At 35.5% G+C, this 19,452-nt stretch overlaps 1 protein-coding gene across 17 annotated transcripts in view; it reads left to right on the forward strand.

Annotated features, from left to right (window-relative positions):
- Positions 1-681: 681 nt before the first annotated feature.
- LOC149948232 (uncharacterized) overlaps positions 682-19,452 on the forward strand; it is a 30,296-nt gene continuing 11,525 nt past the window's right edge. For 11 of the 17 annotated variants that reach the window (XR_016480591.1, XR_016480592.1, XR_016480587.1 and 8 more), the window contains exons 1-4: positions 682-920; positions 1,158-1,473; positions 1,559-1,752; positions 16,889-16,964. Coding sequence is in view for 8 of the 17 variants with exons in the window: in XM_090173195.1 (XP_090029321.1) it covers positions 1,681-1,752; positions 16,889-16,964 (148 nt within the window). In the remaining 9 variants the exon portion in view is untranslated. Of the gene's footprint in view, positions 921-1,157; positions 1,474-1,558; positions 1,753-16,888; positions 16,988-19,452 lie in introns of those variants that run through there. The other 6 variants (XM_090173199.1, XM_090173200.1, XM_090173201.1 and 3 more) reach the window with 3 other exon arrangements.

Below are 19,452 nucleotides of genomic sequence, written 5' to 3' on the forward strand. Positions count from 1 at the left end.
CCATCTACATTATGAAATAGGAAGCCTGAGCCCTGAGGTTCGGCGCAATGCTTCCACTTTGAGGGTATTTTACCCTTTTTCGCGTAAAATTGACCTCGAGAGGGATTTTTTTTTCGAGACTGAGGGTAATGGGGAAAATGAGGGTATTTCGAACATTTCATGGGAAATTTAAGGGTATTTAATTTTTTTTTAAATAATCTACCATGAAATATAATTTCCCTTTTTGACAAAGTGTAACTAAGTTGGCCGTAAGAGGAAAACCTTTTAGGTTCTTTCTCTGTTGTCAGTTTTGCCGATTGGAGCAGACATAAATATAGTTTTCGTCCCTACCATTTTTGTAAAAATTAAAGAAAAAACTGACTACGGATGCAGCCATAAGAGGCGCCTCAATACAACTCCCCTTCCCTTAATCCTCCGCGGTTTAAATAGAAACTTCAACGACTGGGTTGGCAGCTATTCACTCTTTTTCGCGCCTTTATTATTTTACCCCCTCTTATACTTGCCTCCCGGTCGTCGGTTATTGCCTCTGCCCTCAGCGGGGATTCCACCTTGCTAGCATCCACTCTTTGTGGCTCCCGTAATGGGGGATGGGGCTGCAAGGGGAAAACAAAACATGGACGCGGCCAGGAAAATAGCGCGAAAAAAGAGTGTATAGCGCTAGATCAAAGTTGGCCGTGGTGACGAGTGTCGCATTACTTGCCAATGCCAAAGTGAAACTAAACACTTTCTCCGAATCTCCGCAGACAACGCCCTATTTACTTCGTTATTTCAAATTTGTTTGGAGCCTGGAGGCGGAATACTTTCCAAAGGTGAAAAACCATAATCCATAATTATGAATTTTCATTTTACAGTGATTTCTATCGAACGTGAGATAAGATGCAAGTCGAGGAACAGCCTGCCTATTGGAAATTGAGGACCAAGTAAGCCAAAACATATTTAAATATTGGGGCTGGAAACAGGGCCGTTTTAGTCTTTCAGTAGGCCTTAGGTAAAAATTTATCATTTAACGACTTTCCGGAATTTAGCAGACCCTTTTAATATGGAATTGAACTTTCCGTAGGCCTTAGGCAATAATCTCTCATTTAGCGACTTTTCAGACCTTCGTAGGCCCATCCATATGGAATAGTAGGCCCTAATGTCTCCTAAAATTTTCGTAGGCCGAGGACCTAGTCACTTTGCCTAGTCTGCCCTATGTATAAGGCAGAGATTGCTGTGGGCGTCATCTAATCGATAGGAGGAAACATGCCATTGGTTTTGTTTATCGTTGTCTTAACTCTTAATGTAGTGTTTATTATAACCACAGTTTTATCTTCCATTTATGTAATTTTTCAAAACCAAGCAATAAAACGCCATGCATACCAAGATTACGTTCAGTTTGACGATTGAAATCCTGGCCCAAGATCATGCACGTTGACATTTCATATAGAGATTGCTGCGTGTGTGAATCCACCAAAAGGAGGAAACATTCCATTGGTTCGTTTACCGTTGTCTTCAATCTTAATGTAGTGTTTATTTTAACAACAGCTTTATCTTCCATGTGCGTAATTTCAAAACCAAGCAATGAAAGGCTATGAATACAAGATTATGTTCGGTTAGACAATGGAAACAATCGGTGGTGTCTCTTGCGACGGGGTCATGGGGACAGCCTAATACCCGCAAAACCAAAGTGACTTAACTGTGATGAAAGTTGTGATTCCCAATGCCAAAGCAAGCAGAGATTCGAAAGGCAAAACGACGTCCTGGATACCAGAGGTAATGGTTTTTCATTTTTAATATTTATGCTGGTTAATTTTCTTAGAAACATAGACCTGAGTATCAACTAAGTTCTAAGATTTTTACCAGAAATGTAAACTACGCGTGGGACCTATAAATGGGTGCATATTTGAAAAATATCTCAGATGAAATACGAGAACTTAATTAAGGCTATAGCTTTTAATAATAGGAGAAATATAAGTTATTCATGTGGTAATGTTTTTGTAAGAACCATAGTAGATTCCTCGAGAGATGTGTATATAAATAACAGACAAAGAATAGACTAACATGGGAAAAACGAAAATGTCAGCTCGTAGTTGACATCTCATATAGTTTATAGCCATTAGTGTACGATATTGTTACATAAGTGTGACACTTATTACTTTTCACATCCACAAGTTTTACTGAGATCTATTCGCTACATTACGCAGAGGATTAGAAGGAGACCAAAATTTAATCAATAAGAGAACTATAGGATGTTGGGGTGGGGTTGGTAAAGCGATTAAGTTGGAATTTAAAACTTTTAAAATGGGGTGAGTTTTTTGAATGAGTATTATCCCTAGGACGATTCTTTAAATTCCTAGATTTTATTGCAATTTGGATAACGTGGGGCCGATGACGAAAAAGAAAGAATGTGGAAATGCAAAACATTACTAACCTCCTTTTTTATTTTAGGTATTTTCGCCGTATTTCAACGCATTTTAGGGGTTTTGGCGGGAAAATAGGTTCGGTTAAGTTATTTATATTATTAGGTTAGTTGGATTAATATCGGGTTGACGATACTTGATGTGTCAGGCTTGGTGCTGTCCTCTAGGTTGCGTTATAGATGGCCCCCTAGCTTTTTTTAGTATGGATTGGGGAGGCGCCGCGCGCCAATACTTAGAATACATTAGACGTTATATAAGTCAACATCACACAGAAGACATATAATATGACATATTATGGTTAAAAAAAAGCCTAAATTGCGTTGAAATGCGGGCAAAATTCCCAACCCTTAAAAGTTAGTACTGTTTTGCATTTCAGTCTTTTTCTTTTTCGTCATCAGTCCTACGTTATCAGAAAAGTATTAAAATCTAGGAATTTAAAGAATCGTCCTCGTCATCAGTCCTACCTCATCCAACACGTACACAAATCTCGAAATATGAATGTTCCCTTGTATAAATTGCTGGCAAGTAACAATTTTACATTGATCATATCTTTTTAAATAATAAATTGCGGTTAAAACTTTTTGCATTACTGTAATCCTTGACAAATATCAAACCAAAAAACAAAAGTACCTATTGTCAAAAAAATCCCCTCATTTTTAGATAACACTACAAAAAGAACTGGATAAGAGGGTCCAGTCGAAAGTTTAACATTAAATTTACGATTACTTTTTTTAACTTCAAAAACAATTCTCAATTATGTATCTTTAGAGTCCCCAGAAATGAATCTCCCTTATAAGACTTAAGTGAAGTCTTAAATGACTTGTTTTAATATAATATTGTAACTCATAGTGGAATCTTTTTTTTTTTTTAATTCCCAAAATATACGTCTTCAAATATGAGACTAGCTTAAAGGACTCTTATTTTAATATAATATTGTAATTCATAATCAAATCTCAAATAAGCCTCTTTCAAGTTCCCAAAAATTAGTCTCCCCATATGATACCAAAGTGAAGTCTTAAATACCTCTTATTTTAATATAATATTGTAACTCATAATCAACTCTCAAAGTCCCAAATGCTTGTATTTTTCCCCTTTCTCCTAAGATGAGTTTAAATTGGAAAAATACAGGCAAGAATGTAATTATTTATACTCGGGGAGAATGAATATGTCGAGACTATCGACGGACACGTTGAGCCCCTAACCCCGTCACGCTAAGGGGGGGGGGGGGGGGAAGGAGGCGGTCTTATTTTTTTGCGTCCTCGCAGCAGCGTTAATCGCGTCGAAAAACGTAATTTTTAACAACTAATGAGATTGCAGTATTATTTGATTTTATTAAAGCGGAGGAGCATACCGGGGGCCCCAACGGGTGGAATTGGAGAAACGCTAAAAATAATCTCGACATATTCATTCTCCCTGAGTATAAATAAATACATTCTTGATACGGGCATATTTCTCAACGCACCACCCTACAACTCCTTCAAATTTTTGCAATACCCTTTAAAACACCCTGTATATGAACAAAATGAATAGACCCCTTAATAAAACGTAAGATGATAATGTATCTAAGTAGACTCATTTTAGTTTAAAAAAAAAACGTTTTTAAATCTAGGCTAGTTGTGCTTAAAATTAGATAAGGGTAATTGGGTGATTTGAAAATGTAATTATTATTAATGTTAGTGTACTTAGTCGAGTTATTTAAAGCAGAAAATAGTTAATATATAATATCAATTTTTTTGGATTGAAGACATGCTCCATGTTTTCAGAGTTTCAGCTGTAGGGTGAAATTCCATTCTTTTGTTTACAAAAGCAATTTTTGTTTTAAATAAACGATTTTCTTTTCTTGTTTATCTGTTTGTTTTGAGAATAGGCCTGTTTGAGTTAAGCCCTAATTTCATTTCTTTATTAGTAGGGTGGGATGGTTTAAGGTTTGATTTCCTATTGTTTAGTTCTTTTTATCCAAATGGGAAATCAAGAATTGATCTATTTATAAACAGGGTGTTAACTGAAAAATGAACCAGAGCGTATATCTCACAACGTGTTTTAGCTAAGATTTTGAAATAGAGCGCTGAGGGGGGGGGGGGGGTTAACCGACTATGAAAATTTTAATGACCTTGAACCATGTCTTCGAGGTAATTCGAAACTTACCTTGAAAAACATAGGACTTACGAAATTGGTTCCAATTAGAAAAGTGTTTCGCGTCACATTTTATGGCTAACTAGCTTTAACCGAATCTGATTTTCTAAATAGGAAGTCGAGATCAAAGATAAGTAAACCCTAAAATGAATTGCGATAGAGACCAGGTTAAAATCTTAGCTACAAAACGTTTTGAGATATTCGCACTGGTTCATTTTCCAGTTAACACCCTGTATAGAGATAATGTTTATATACTGTAAGTCACGTCGCATCATTAAAAAGGAGGCGTTCTTATTTAACGCGTCACTCACGCGGATATACGTATATTACCGCAACTGCATCAAGAGGATGTAATTTTTAGGGAGCCAATAACGCGCCGCCTGGAATTGATTGAATTTTAAAGACCGAGACCAGAGCGAATTTCCACCCCTCTTATCCTGTACTTAATTTTTTGACGAGTGACAACTGATTGACATCTCTGACAACTTGAATGACCGCCTGGACAATCCCATGTATTGTAGCTTACCTCTTTTTTGATGCTCATTTTATATCTTATCCTAGAGCTGCAAGGGAGCCAAGGTGAAAATCGACGGAATATAAACATCCTCTCTATAATATAAATAGATCAATTCTTGGTGAAAATCTTATAATTCTGAGTTCTTTTTTCTTTATTCACGTTAGAAGGGGTGAGGATGGGTATTTTATTTAGTGTTAGTTTTTTTTTAATTTTAAGATTTATTGACAATGATTTAATTTTATTTTTATATATTCACTTATCGGAGTAATACGCGATGCTTACAACGTATGACCAAATATTACAAATAAGTGTGACACTTATCGGAGTAATACGCGATGCTTACAACGTATGACCAAAAGTTACAAATAAGTGTGACACTTATCGGAGTAATACGCGGTGCTTACAACGTATGACCAAAAGTTACAAATAAGTGTGATACTTGTCGGAGTAATACGCGATGCTTACAACGTACGACCAAAAGTTAAGAAGAAAAAATTAAAAACCAGTTTTGTCCTTAAGAAAAGTCAATAAAATATTTTTTGTTTTTTATCTCAAATTTGACCTTGAATATGACCTTTGACCTCGATGCTTGACCCCTGATCACACCCAATAAGCCTCGGTCTATCACCCAAACAAGTTTGGACACGATCGGGCAAGCTCGGACCGAGATATCAGCGCTCGTGTATGACCCCCTCCCCCCAATTACTACTGATCATTTACTTCTGGTTACACATTTTTTTTATTCTTAAACAATGCTAAACTTGTTTATTAAAAATAATAAAATTTAATAGTAAATAAATTAGATATTATATTGTTTAATAATTGTTATATTCTATACAAACAATTTTTTTTAAATAATAAACAATACAAGAAATATTATACGTTAAATAAAACTAACAAATTAACTTAACAAACAATAAAGAATTAACAAAAAGGATATAAATAATTTAAAGGCTAAAAAATAAAAAACACAAAATTAAAAATATTATAAGTGTATAATTAAAAATAATTATAATTACATCAATCCGTAGAAGATATTTTTCTGCTTCGGTACAAAACGATGTATCTGGTTTGAAATTCGGGCTAGAATTTTTAAATATTAATTAATCTATTTAAATAAATGTATTGAAAAATATTTACCACAACAATTCTTTGATTTTCTCTTGCTGCTCCATCATTGAGCGAACAAATACACTATTTTTGATCTTAATTGCCTCTGATGAATACATCTCGAGAATGTCCGCATTGATTAAAACAGATCGTACTTTATGTTGGACAGAGCCAACATGTTGGATTTGGTCTAGTAAATGTAGTTCAGACTGAAACTGTTTTAAATTATGTTGATTCCACCACGAAATTTGGTTAGCATTGCAAAAGATGTGCATATATTTGCTTGATAAATGTAGAATTTCGTAGCTAAACCAGCCGTATAACATCGATTTAGTATGGAATAATAGTTCATCATACACAATTCCTGGATGGCCACATTTAAAACTTTTATCATGAACAGAAAATGAACAAAATGTTTGTGTTTGCTCAATTCGTGAATCATAGGGCGCAATAAATAAGGTGGGGTTTAATTTAAACGAATATTTAAAAAATGGGCATTTAAAAATAATTGAACCATATGGCTCGATTAAAATTTTTGACTCTAGAAATACACTATGTAAACAATATTCTTCTAATTTTGTACAAATATTTTGTTTTTTAAAAAGATTAAAAGTTCTTACTACTCGAAGAGAGAGAAATTTTAACGATCGCGGCAAAGGAACTACAGGTTCTAGATAGAAATCACCACTCGCCATGATTTTAGATTTATCCTGGTAAAAATTCTCTACATTGAGATTTTATAGCCTAAGCTCGACCTAGATTTTAAGAATGAATATGTCGAGACTATCGACGGACATGTTGAGGCCCTAACGCCGTCACGCTAGGGGGGGGGGGGGAGGAAAAAAGGAGGCGGTCTTATTTTTTGCGTCCTCGCAGCACTATTTTCTCAAAATTGTTCCTATAAATTCCTATTTTCTCGAAATGTTCTAGTTTTTTCTATAGCTATATCCAGAAATTCCTATAATTTCAATATACACCTATAATTTCCTATTTTTTTTCAAAATTGTTCGTATAAATTCCTATTTTTAGCTAAAATGTTCCTATAAATTCCCATTTTTAGCTACAATGGTCCTATAAATTTCTATTTTTTGGCTAATAATGTTCCTATAAATTCCTATATTTTCTATGAAATTTCCTATAATTCCTATAATATTTACAAAAAAATCGCTGGGAGCCCTGGGAAATGCAAAACATAACTAACTTACTTTTTTATCCAGTCGAAATTTTAACATTAAATTTACGATTACTTTTATTTTAACTTCAAAAGCAACTCTCAATTATGTATCTTTCGAGTCCCCAGAAATAAATCTCCCCATCTAAGACTTACAAGGGTATTTTATTTAGGGTTAGTTTTTGTAAATTTTAAGATTTAGTGTCAACGATTTCATTTTATTTTTCTATATTATTATAAGTATTTCTGGTTCCCTTAGTAGTGATCGTTGTTCCACATCAGGGACGTGACAATTAAGGCTTTTAATTCCTTGTGTAAATGATAGACTGAGTAATTAAGCTCGTAAGTTATTTATTTTTAATAATTTATTAGTCTATTTATTATGGTATAATTTAGAGGTGGTTTTAACCAACACCATAAGGGTGTTTTGAGCAGTGGTCTAAAAAAAGCGGTGATTCGGTGAAAACAATTTGGGAAGTGACTGGGTCGAATTAAGGTTGAAAATAAGCTAGTTGTCATTCCGTTTAATTTTTTAATTCGCCCTCTCAAAATGTTTTTGGAGAGATTGATCTGCTACAAATTTCGGCGACATATTTTATAAATCTTTCGTCTACGGGTATTATATAGAAGCATCTCGCGTTATAGGCTATCTCGTCTAAAGGTCCCGGCATATTTACCACGTGAGTGTATCCGCGCTTAAATATAGATTCAATTTCGCGTCTTATAGAGTCTACCTTGCCTCCATTAGCGTATCGTTTTATTTTACACCCCAAATTGGGTAATATTTCTTTTCGCGGCTCCGGCAGTGGAAAATTATCGGAAATATAAATGATTCCAGACATTGGGCGATGTTTAACGTTCAATCTAATAGCGCCCGATTCATATACACGTTGTCTGATTTTAAGCCTCCTCAACCGTGCACTAATGATCAAAACATAATTGAATCCGACAATTGTTTATGTCAATTAATAAATGGTTTCTATTTTACCAAAGAAGCTAGGTCTGATGAAAAACTAAGATACACCGAAACGGATGTATCATCAGTTGTTCGGACCATTTTATTTACCCATTTATTTAAAACGTCGCCCAAAGAATCGGTTTTAGAGATAGTTAATACCGGTTTAGTCACTGTTGATCTATCAGAAGAGTTAATTCGTAACGTATCTTTAAATGAGGCTATAGAGCTCGTTGATTCCTTGCTGGGAAGTGGATTTTGTAATATCGCCAAACGACCCGTAGCTCGCGTTTATAGCGAATACATGAATGAGTGGCGTTATTTCCCTTTCGGCCATCCTATTACGGTACCAAGCGCTTCAGATTATATTAAATTATGCAGATTTGTCAACGCCCCTCTTTCTAATTACAGTGGTTCTACCCAATTTATACTTAAAAATAGTACCGACCGTAAAATTCCGCTACAAGGACCCGTAAAACATTTAATTATAAAATGAGTTTATCGTTAGATTCGTGGGAGAGCGTCATCGAAATGACAAAACGCTTTTATAATCCGTATACGAGTCTGTACTTTTCGGATTACCACGTCTTGATCGTTTGCGATATGATCAGTCTCATCACGGGTCTTCAAACTTATACTCTAGTTAAAACGAATGTCACGCTGCCGGAACCGATATGTACTTTTAAGGACGCCATTTTCATATCAATACCTCTATTGGCTTTATATATTAATCAACCCATCGAAGTACCAGATAATAAAGTTAAATTTGTAAAAGATTTCGATATATTTAAAAGTGTATTATCAGTAATTGAGGAACCTGAAAAAATTAGCGCGCAATGTGATAAAAACCCTGAATCGGTTATTGGAAAATTGACCGTTCAACAAAGTATTCGGTTTCAACATTTACTACGAATAGTTTTAATGGTACAACATTGGTATAGACACCACACTCTTGGGAATTCGTATACCGATCATACACAATTTAAAGATATCGAAAGGGCTAAAGCGCCTCAAATATAAATATTTTTTTTATGATTAACTTACTGATCGTAGCTCTCGTAGGGGCTGGGGGGGGGGGGGGGGTTGATTCGGTAATTTCCCATTTTATTTTAAACTGAAGAATTCCGAGTATTCCGGCTACATTTAAATAAACAACTCCATGAACCGAAGTTATCAGACTGCTATACTCCCCATGTTGGAGGCGTTTTCCTCATGAAAACACATTTTGACCTCGAATTTGAAATTTTGCACGCTCCTAGGCCGAAACAAAAAACGTTTTGGTTTTTATGAAACTATATTTTATACATAGAAATAGCTATACTCGCAACTCCCAAGTGCAATTTATCGGGTCAAAACACGCGGATGGAAATTTGCTTTTATTTGACTCGATTTTCTCATCATTTTCATAAGGAAAACGCCCTCCGATTCTGAGCGCTATTTCGATATCAGATCAGGAAAAAAGAAACAAATCCGCACTACCCAAAATATCTTTTTTTTTTGCCCGAGCGATAAACAAAAATAAGGGTAAAAGTTAAGGACTTTTAAAAATAAGCTAAGAAGTTAGGAGAAGGTCGTGGATTTTAAATGCGTTCACTATACTTTATATGCGAGTTATATGCCACGAGAGAGCGCATACAGGGTGTTGTCGGGGGTGAGTGGAGAAGGTATGCCTGTTTTCCCATTTTCCAACGGTGAGTTAAAAGAGCGCCAGAGAGCTTCCAAGTGTGGCCTACTAGCCCCTGGAAGTAGGCTGCGACAAACGCAATACCAAGCAGTGGGGACTTTAAATACTGTTTAAGTTTGCTTTTGTACGCTGGTTAGCTCGATTTGTTTACAAAGTCCTTTTTTACATATCACATGAACCCAAACCTTAATGTTCGCGTTTCCCTGGCTGCTTGGTTTTGCGCTGATTGCAGCCTACTTCCAGGGGCTAGTAGGCCACACTTGGAAGCTCTCTGGCGCTCTTTTAACTCATCGTTGGAAAATGGGGGAAAAACAGGTATACTTCTCAACTCACCCCTACTCATCGGTCCAGGCATTTTTCTGAAAAACGATTTTTTGTAGGGTATGTTTAAATTTAAATTTCAGATCAATCCGATGAGATTTCACGGTTTTCAAAAATTGTTTCAATTGAAAAGTTGTTCAGCATAAGCAAAAACATACAAATAATGTCGATTCGTTCAGTAATAGGCATATTTTACAATTAGATTTAAGACCATGAAAAAAAAACAAGCCTGCACTACCCAAAATATCTTTTTTTTTGTCGGAGCGATAAACAAAAACCAGGAAAAAGTTAAGGAATTTTAAAAAATAAGCACAAATAACTTTTCGGGTGATTTAAATAATATTGGGCGCCTTTTTCTTTTAAATGAGAATGCTGAGAAGGAACTACCATCCTACGTGGAAAGTTCTTTTATTAGCACCAAATACGGAAATAACTAATATAATCGTAAATTCAAGTCAATTACTTCTTGGGTTCTTTTATTTATATGGTCTTTGTCGAACCAGTCTTATCTTGAAAGAATGTAGTGTTATGATAATAGGGAGTGTCATGCTTATATTCTATTTATGGTGCTTATAGCGCTACATACATAGTGCTTTTAGTGTTTATCACTTCTGGACATACACGGCTTCAATAATCTCCATCACCCACTAGGCTCACACTTATTTATTACTTCTGGCCATACACCCACATTTAAGAAGTGTATGTTAAAATCCCATAGAAAGTGTAAAATGTCTTAACTTGTAGATACGCTTAATGTAAACGATATACCTAATATTTGTAATGAAGATGAAAAATGCATGGTTAAACTTTTTTATTTACTTTCTAAATTAAAAAATAAATAAATAAATAAATAAATAAATATCTTGTTATTCATACTATATCAGTCTATAATTGCCCACCAATTCAAAAAATGCAAATGAGCTCCATCGTTTCGAACACCTCTTCAGGTGAGTCCCAGTTAGTTAGTGAATCTTTTTTGAATGAAATAAAGGTACAGTGGCATACTTATGAGTAATTATGTTACATATGGTAATATGTCTGAGCAATTAAACCAAAGCGCTGGCCTTTCCGCTTCTTCGATAATTAAGCGCCACACTTATTTATTACTTTTGGCCATACACGGCTTCGATGAGAAAGCGCCTCTTCTCTCTCGTTCCGTGCCGGAAATAAGATGTTTTCTAGTACTCTGATTGGTCTCTCTCTTTACTCTCTCGTTGCGCGCGGTCTTATTTAAGTTAACCGATACTGCTTCGCGTGATTTGAACCCTAAAGAGCAGGAAATGAGCCTTTGTCGCCACTACTAGGTAACTGTTTCTCGTTTTCTTTTCTTCTTCGCCTGTTCATTTGGTATTTGTTATTGCGTTTATCGCTTCACCGTTTAAAAAAAAACTAGTGGAAAAATAACTGGAAACAATTGGGTTCAAGGCGCCTTACCGAACTTCTCATTACCGGCTGCTTGGTGGTTTTGGGTTCCGGTAGTTACAGAATACATCAGCACTAAGATTAAACCTTTGGCACGTGCATAGGGAATATTTTGGATAAACGCCATTTGTATTTGATATCATAGTTTCAGCTTTTCCATATTTAAATGCACTCCATTTAAAAAGGATAATACCCATTGTATAATACCAGGGGGTAAGCGCGTCAGCAAAAACGCAACGGGTGCCTTACGCGGCCGTCACTTCTCCTCCGGCTGAGGGGGAGTTACACGCGTGGCTAGACGAAACTTGAAATCGCACAGTTGCGACAGAAAGAAAAATAAACAAACAACAAGCTATCTTGTGACTAGATTTAAGGCTTGTATATAGTTCTCTTCGCTATATTTTGACGACTATTTTGAAATGACCGTCAGTGGCAGAGATGTGTATTATTTCAAAGAAAAAAAAGGGTGACTCACTTTCTCTTTGTTAAGTCAGTTTTTTAGGTTTGTAGAGCCTATTTCAAAAATCCTTTACCATTTTCAATTTTTCATATATCTTCATTTTCCAGTCTGTTTTCGTACGATAAAGCAGCAATTTAGAACTCGCGATCATAGTTGAATCATATATAAAGATTGCAAAATAGTGTAAGATTAAATTAATTTTGAGACCTCGGTTGATACAACCTAGTTTAAAATGAGTTTGAGAAAAACCCCATTTGGTTTCCAAAAGCGGAGAAAAAGCAAAATGGAAGATACTCTAATTAAGAGCCAATCTGGATCTATTAAACAATATTTTGAGTCCACCCTAATGACTAGCGATGCCGTTTAATCTCGTGATAGTTTCGAATTGGTAGGTAATAAGCCCCGAAATAGTTTTTTTCCTGCTTCGTGGGTGCGTGCTTACAGCAGCCTACTTCCAGGGGGTAGTAGGTTAAACTTTGAAGCGCTCTTTAAACTCGTCGCAGAGAAACGCGACAAAAACCTGCTTATTTCTCAGCTCATCCCCTACAACCACCAGAAATTTCTGTACTGACCCTGTTGACAAAGTAACGTTGTTAGTTATAGTAGTAGTGTAGTTTCAGATGGTTACCAGCGAAAACGCATGTTTGAAATTCGAAAATAACTAGCTAATGTTTATAATAGTTATTTTTATCTCCTTATATAATAATGCATAAATATTTTCATACATAGTTAGCATTATTTACATTTTTGAAAGCATTTCAATTTTGAATGGGCCTTGGCTGTATCACTCGGCGATTTGCAAAGAATAAGAGGAATAAGCCGAGAGTTATTAGTCTTTAGTCGCGTAATAATTTACAATGGCGAAACAGACCATTATTTAAAAAACGCATTAGGTAAATAGGTAGTGTCATACTTATGTTGATTATGTTACTTATGGTCAAAGTAAATATATTAAAAATTGGTGGGCAAGAGGGGCACCAAATTGTAGTGCCTACGTGGGAAAAATTGCTGACCGAGAACTTCTCTAGTTCCGCGAGACCGTAACGGTACCCGCACTTCGCGGTCGAGAATCTCGCGGCTTCACTGATTCTCACCACAGCAACTTCGCATTTTTTAAAGGCCGACCCGGGACAACTTAGAGAGTGTCTTCGACCTTGTGGAATAAAGGGGGTCCCAAACCAGATCTGGCCAAAAGCCGCGAACATCCTGGTTTGGTCCCCAAAAAATCAAGGTATGCAATTATGTCAAGCCTGGCGCCACCGAGACGCCAGGCATGTATCACACATAACTTGAAGCTATTTCTAAAAATATAACACAAAAAGGAGAAATACTCCGAATAAGATAATTGGCAACCCTCAATTCGGACTTGTTGTAAAAGAAACTACAGGGAAAGAAAGAAACGGTTTTAGGGGGTTCGCGGTGAATTGAAACTTTATGTGGGTGCAATCTGATTTTACACTGATTCATAATATGCAAAAATATTTTTAAGATATTCGATGGGGAATTTTTGCCGTTTTTTTTGGGCGTTTTGGAACATAATGCCTACGTTTAACTCTTTTAACCCGCGCCAAGGGTTAGAGAGCGTACGCGAATTTTCTTCGTAGTTCCTATGGGATTTGAGATACGGAGCTCAAACTTAGAATGCAAATAAAGAAGTTTACGTCTGACGCTATATGTTTAACCCTTTTGGCACGCGCCAAGGCCTAGAGAAAAATTATTCTAACCCCATCGATGGGCAACTAATATGATGGCCTTGGCCGGATTGTTCGATAAGATGTAAGCTCATGGAAAAAAAACATGCCTGCACTACCCAAATTATACGTCAGTTGGATCAAATATTAAATGGTTATGCTTAAATACGTCATACAGTTGATTTTTTACACATAGTCCACGTTTTCGTACCGCGCTTGTATTTGGTAATATCGAAAGTATTTGATTATTTGCGCATGTACAATTTTCGACTTGAGGAAATGATTTTATATAATCTATATCGATAGATCCCTCGACACAAATATTATTTTGCCCATCTGGATTATCCGGTTGGATCCCCAAATCTATACTAAGACATATCATCTTAGTTTTCCCAAATTGCGGGTTACCCAATAAATACGCCAAAACGCCTTTTTTAGGGTCGCAGTTATTTTCAACTGTTTCTCTGTTGAAAGCCAATAGATTTACACACGCGCCATTGTGAGTTATAAAAGGACTCGTATTTTTACAAATCATGTCGCATTGCGTGTCTTCTACGCTGTATACCATCGCCAGATTGCAATCTTGTTTAATTATTTCGCTTTGTGAGCCTGGAAATTTAATATCTGGTATGGGCGTCTTTATATTTCGGACCTTTTTCAAAACGATCAAAATTAATATTATAAGCCCAACTATAAGTAATAAAGCTAGGTGTATTATTTCCATGATTGTATAGTTTCCGCTTAGTTATTAAATGTATCGTTCTAACGCGCCGACTTGTCAAACGCCGATTTGCTTGGTTTTGCGCTGGTTGCAGCCTACTTCCAGGGGTTAGTAGCTCTCTGGCGCTACGAAAATGCGGCGCTCCCAGAGTTCCTATAAATTCCTATATTTTCAATATGCTCATATAATTTCCTATTTTCTCAAAATTGTTCCTATTTTAACCTCCTTGGTTCCGCTACTATCGCGGGAGCGAGGTGACGTCATTCTCTCTGGTGACATAAAATTCTTGGCAGAACCACTCTTTGAGCTCTGATTGGCTGAGATCTGGCTATCGTCTGCCACGGCGTTTGGTCCATTTGCGAGTTACACGGCAGCATTCTAGTTACCTATGAGATTTCTATGCCCTCAACGGTTGGGCTCCCAGAGTTCCTATAAATTCCTATAATTTCAATATACTCCTATAAATTCCTATTTTTTCAAGTACCAATTAAATTCTTAACCGGTGTAGCCATGTTTCTATTGTACAGGGGGTTTTTCCGATTTGATCGGCCCAGGTAATTTTCTGAAAAACTATTTAATCCAGAAATTTTTAAATTTAAATTTCAGAACAATCTGATGAGATTTCACGGTTTTGAAAAAAAAATATTTTATTTAACCGTTGCAAAGGCCCGTGCGCGCTCCCCAACAAGGGGGGTATTTTTTAAAGACGCGACGTCTTGTTTATTTTCTACTTTATCACGAGAGATGGCGCAGAAAGTTGGACGTGGTTAGGGATTTCCATAAAGTTTATTTTGGATTTTGTATGGAAACTGGGGACATTAATAAAATTATTGTGTATGAGGGTAAATAAATAATACATTTTTTAACTTTTGAAGGGTTTTTAATGTACACTGTTAAATAATAGGAAAATACATTGTTGATTCAATATTAGTAGCGGTTAAACTTTATGTACCTTTCTTGATAATGGTACGTAGTTCAAAGGTTTCTTAATGTGCAATGTATCACTCACATCTCTTGCGTAATTATATAGTAAAGGCCTTAAAAACTTTTCTAACAGTAATTTGGGTAGGTTTACATCCCCGCAATTACAAATAAGTGGTTTCACCTTGACTCTTGCGTTTCCTGCTTCTTTGCCTTTCACTTTCATTACAGTTAAGTATAGAATAGACAACCATTTTTATGTTTCACCTACAACACAAATAATTAATTAGTTAGTTATCACGACAATGAAATCTACTAGTCAATATGGAATAGATTTATCTGTGATCACTGTTAGGCTGAACTTTATATACATTTATAACCAATAAGTAAAACTATTGTTGTTGAAAAAATTTATATTTATGAAATATAAGAAGTTATTACCTTTCTTTTTTTCATATTTCTTGGTAAATAAAATTTCTTTATTGATGTTGAAACGTTAATTACATCCTAGCTCAGCGAGCAGTCCACTCCCCGGTACATCGCCACATTTGTTACATTCAATCTATGGGGATCCGTTTCCTAGGCAACGGTCCAGCTACGAGCAAACCTAGCGGATTTATTTGGCGAAGTAAAATACCAGAAAAGAAATAAAAATATCACCCGCGCACGGGCCTTTATTATAACGTAGGCAACGATTTAACCGGTAGGCGGAAGGCAAAAAAGTTTCAATTGAACAGTTGTTCAGCATACGCAAAAACAAACAAATAATGTCGATTCGTTCAGTAATAGCAGGAGTAAAATCCTGGTAATAGGCATATTTTTCAATGCAAGACCATGAAAAAAAAAAACAAGCATGCACTACCCAAATATCTTTTTTTGTCGGAGTGATAAACAAAAACCAGGAAAAAGTTGAGAACTTTAAGAAAAAAGGCTAAGAAGTCAGGAGAAGGTCGTGGAATTTAAAAAATAGGCCCAAAAGGTCTAGGAAAAGTTAGGACCTTTAAAAAAAATTACAAAAATTCAATTTTACGTCGACACCTTTTTTAAAGTAAATTTACTCTTTCTGTTTACCTAAGCAGTTTATAAAAGTACATTTTTGGTTTATGAATATACAGGTTTCAATAATTCACCTCGTGTTGCAACATGAACACCTTTTAAAATATTAAAGTAAGCCAACAAACTCTAGAACAATTTATGGTAAATGTGAAGTTAATAATAATTGAAAGCCCACTAAGACAATTTTTAAAAAGAAATAAAGTTAAATTACTTAAGTAAGAAAGTGATAGTTATATTTTAAACAACGTTATGTGGATCGTATTTTGAAAATAGCTTTCCCACTTTATTTAAATCTTTTTTTTTCAAACTTGATTTTCTTTCTGTTAGGAGTTGTTGGACATTCTACGTGACAAAGAATGTTGCAATCTGGAATCCAACATAAGTCTTTTCTTCTTGGCCAGCGGTATGACGTTGTCAATTCACCAGGTTTTAAGAATTTGATATATTAATATAAATTATTTTTATAAACTGGTAAGGTAAACAGAATATATTTTTTTTCGAAGGTGGTGTTCAAGTCGTAAATCACGGCCAACCGTGACCCGCGAATATTCAAATATCGATAAAATTGATTTTTTTTTAAAAACACGTTTTTATTTTTTTCTCGCGTTTAAAAAATAATACCTTCCAATTATATTTTTAAAAGACTTCTTACCCCATTATAAGAAAAATATAAAAAAATCAGATTATTTGAAGGTGGAGTACGCGTCGCAAATCGCGACCAACCATGACCCCCCCCCCGAATATTCAAATATTAAAAACAAAAATATTTTAAATTTAGGTTTCAGATTCAGGTTCAGCACTTCTTTTATGCCTAAAAATGTGCAGTTTCATTAATTTCGGTGAATTGGTTCAAAATATATTTGAATATATTCAAAATTTCGTATTGAAAAGCCAAAAATTTCAATTTTTGGATAAAAATTATATTTCGAAAAAACAAATTTTGTCGAGACTCAAAGTTTGAGAAACTTAGTTTCTTAACCCAGCGGTTCCCAATTTTGTTTTGCCCCAACTAATTTTTTTTAATTATCTTTAAAGACTCTTGACGCAAACAAAGATGGCCGGGCTGCGAATTCTCGGAACCCCAGGGTAATTCCGCGGAACACCTTTTGGGAACCGCTGTCTTAACCTAATGTATTTGTAGAAAAAATATTATTAAAATTAAAAATTAGGCATTTTTCCGTGTGGTCGATTTCACACGGAATGACTCGCATATGAATTTATATTCCGAGGTGTTGTGTCTGAAATGGAAAAATTTCACAAACCAAGCCAAACATCCTCCAATCCTATAAACAATCCTCACTTGTCGGAAGGATGTTTTATTAAAGCGCCTATTAAAGTCTAGCCGAAAAAGCGTTGTTATTGAACTAGAAAAATTAATAAAGTTAAACATCCGCCAGCTTTTCCCACGGTGATGATCATGGGTTGGAATTGTGAGTGGGAAGGTGATGGGGGTAGAAATCAGACATGATGATCGGCGGTATTCCGCGGACTTTCATTGGAAAGTTGCGACACGCCTTCTTCCTTTCCACGTTCTTCATTGGGCGTGAAATCAGATGGCGCATTTCGTCAACAGGGACGTATTGCGACATGTGATTTCGCGCCCAATGAAATCTCAAGAAGGCGTGTCACAACTTTCCTAGGAAAGTGCGAAGAATACTCCCATTGAATAGAGCTTTCATTTCAATCAATTCATTTCGAACTACAATACAGCGATTCAACTAGAAAATGTAAGTATAACTTAGTTGCTTAGCTGGGAAACGAACTAGATTTACGGATTTTAGCTTATCGTGTTTTACCGGGTATTTTCGAATTTGCAAATTTGCAACCTCTCGGATTTATAAGGATAGTTTAAACGACTTTCGTTCCGGACATAGTCGAATATTCGGCTTTTTGAAATTTCTTTCCAACGAGACTTAGAAATATTTTCGAATTTGCAAATTTGCAACCTCTCGGATTTATAAGGATAGTTTAAACGACTTTCGTTCCGGACATAGTCGAATATTCGGCTTTATGAAATTTCTTTCCAACGAGACTTAGAAATATTTTCGAATTTGCAAATTTGCAACCTCTCGGATTTATAAGGATAGTTTAAACGACTTTCGTTCCGGACATAGTCGAATATTCGGCTTTATGAAATTTCTTTCCAACGAGACTTAGAAATATTTTCGAATTTGCAAATTTGTAACCTCTCGGATTTATAAGGATAGTTTAAACGACTTTCGTTCCGGACATAGTCGAATATTCGGCTTTATGAAATTTCTTTCCAACGAGACTTAGAAATATTTTCGAATTTGCAAATTTGTAACCTCTCGGATTTATAAGGATAGTTTAAACGACTTTCGTTCCGGACATAGTCGAATATTCGGCTTTATGAAATTTCTTTCCAACGAGACTTAGAAATATTTTCGAATTTGCAAATTTGCAACCTCTCGGATTTATAAGGATAGTTTAAACGACTTTCGTTCCGGAATTAGTCGAATATTCGGCTTTTTGAAATTTCTTTCCAACGAGACTTAGAAATATTTTCGAATTTGCAAATTTGCAACCTCTCGGATTTATAAGGATAGTTTAAACGACTTTCGTTCCGGACATAGTCGAATATTCGGCTTTATGAAATTTCTTTCCAACGAGACTTAGAAATATTTTCGAATTTGCAAATTTGTAACCTCTCGGATTTATAAGGATAGTTTAAACGACTTTCGTTCCGGACATAGTCGAATATTCGGCTTTATGAAATTTCTTTCCAACGAGACTTAGAAATATTTTCGAATTTGCAAATTTGTAACCTCTCGGATTTATAAGGATAGTTTAAACGACTTTCGTTCCGGACATAGTCGAATATTCGGCTTTATGAAATTTCTTTCCAACGAGACTTAGAAATATTTTCGAAT

The sequence above is a fragment of the Leiobunum rupestre genome, chromosome 4 (genome assembly GCF_980474605.1).
Source record: "Leiobunum rupestre chromosome 4, qqLeiRupe1.1.hap1, whole genome shotgun sequence".
NCBI classification, from domain to species: Eukaryota; Metazoa; Arthropoda; class Arachnida; order Opiliones; family Sclerosomatidae; genus Leiobunum; species Leiobunum rupestre.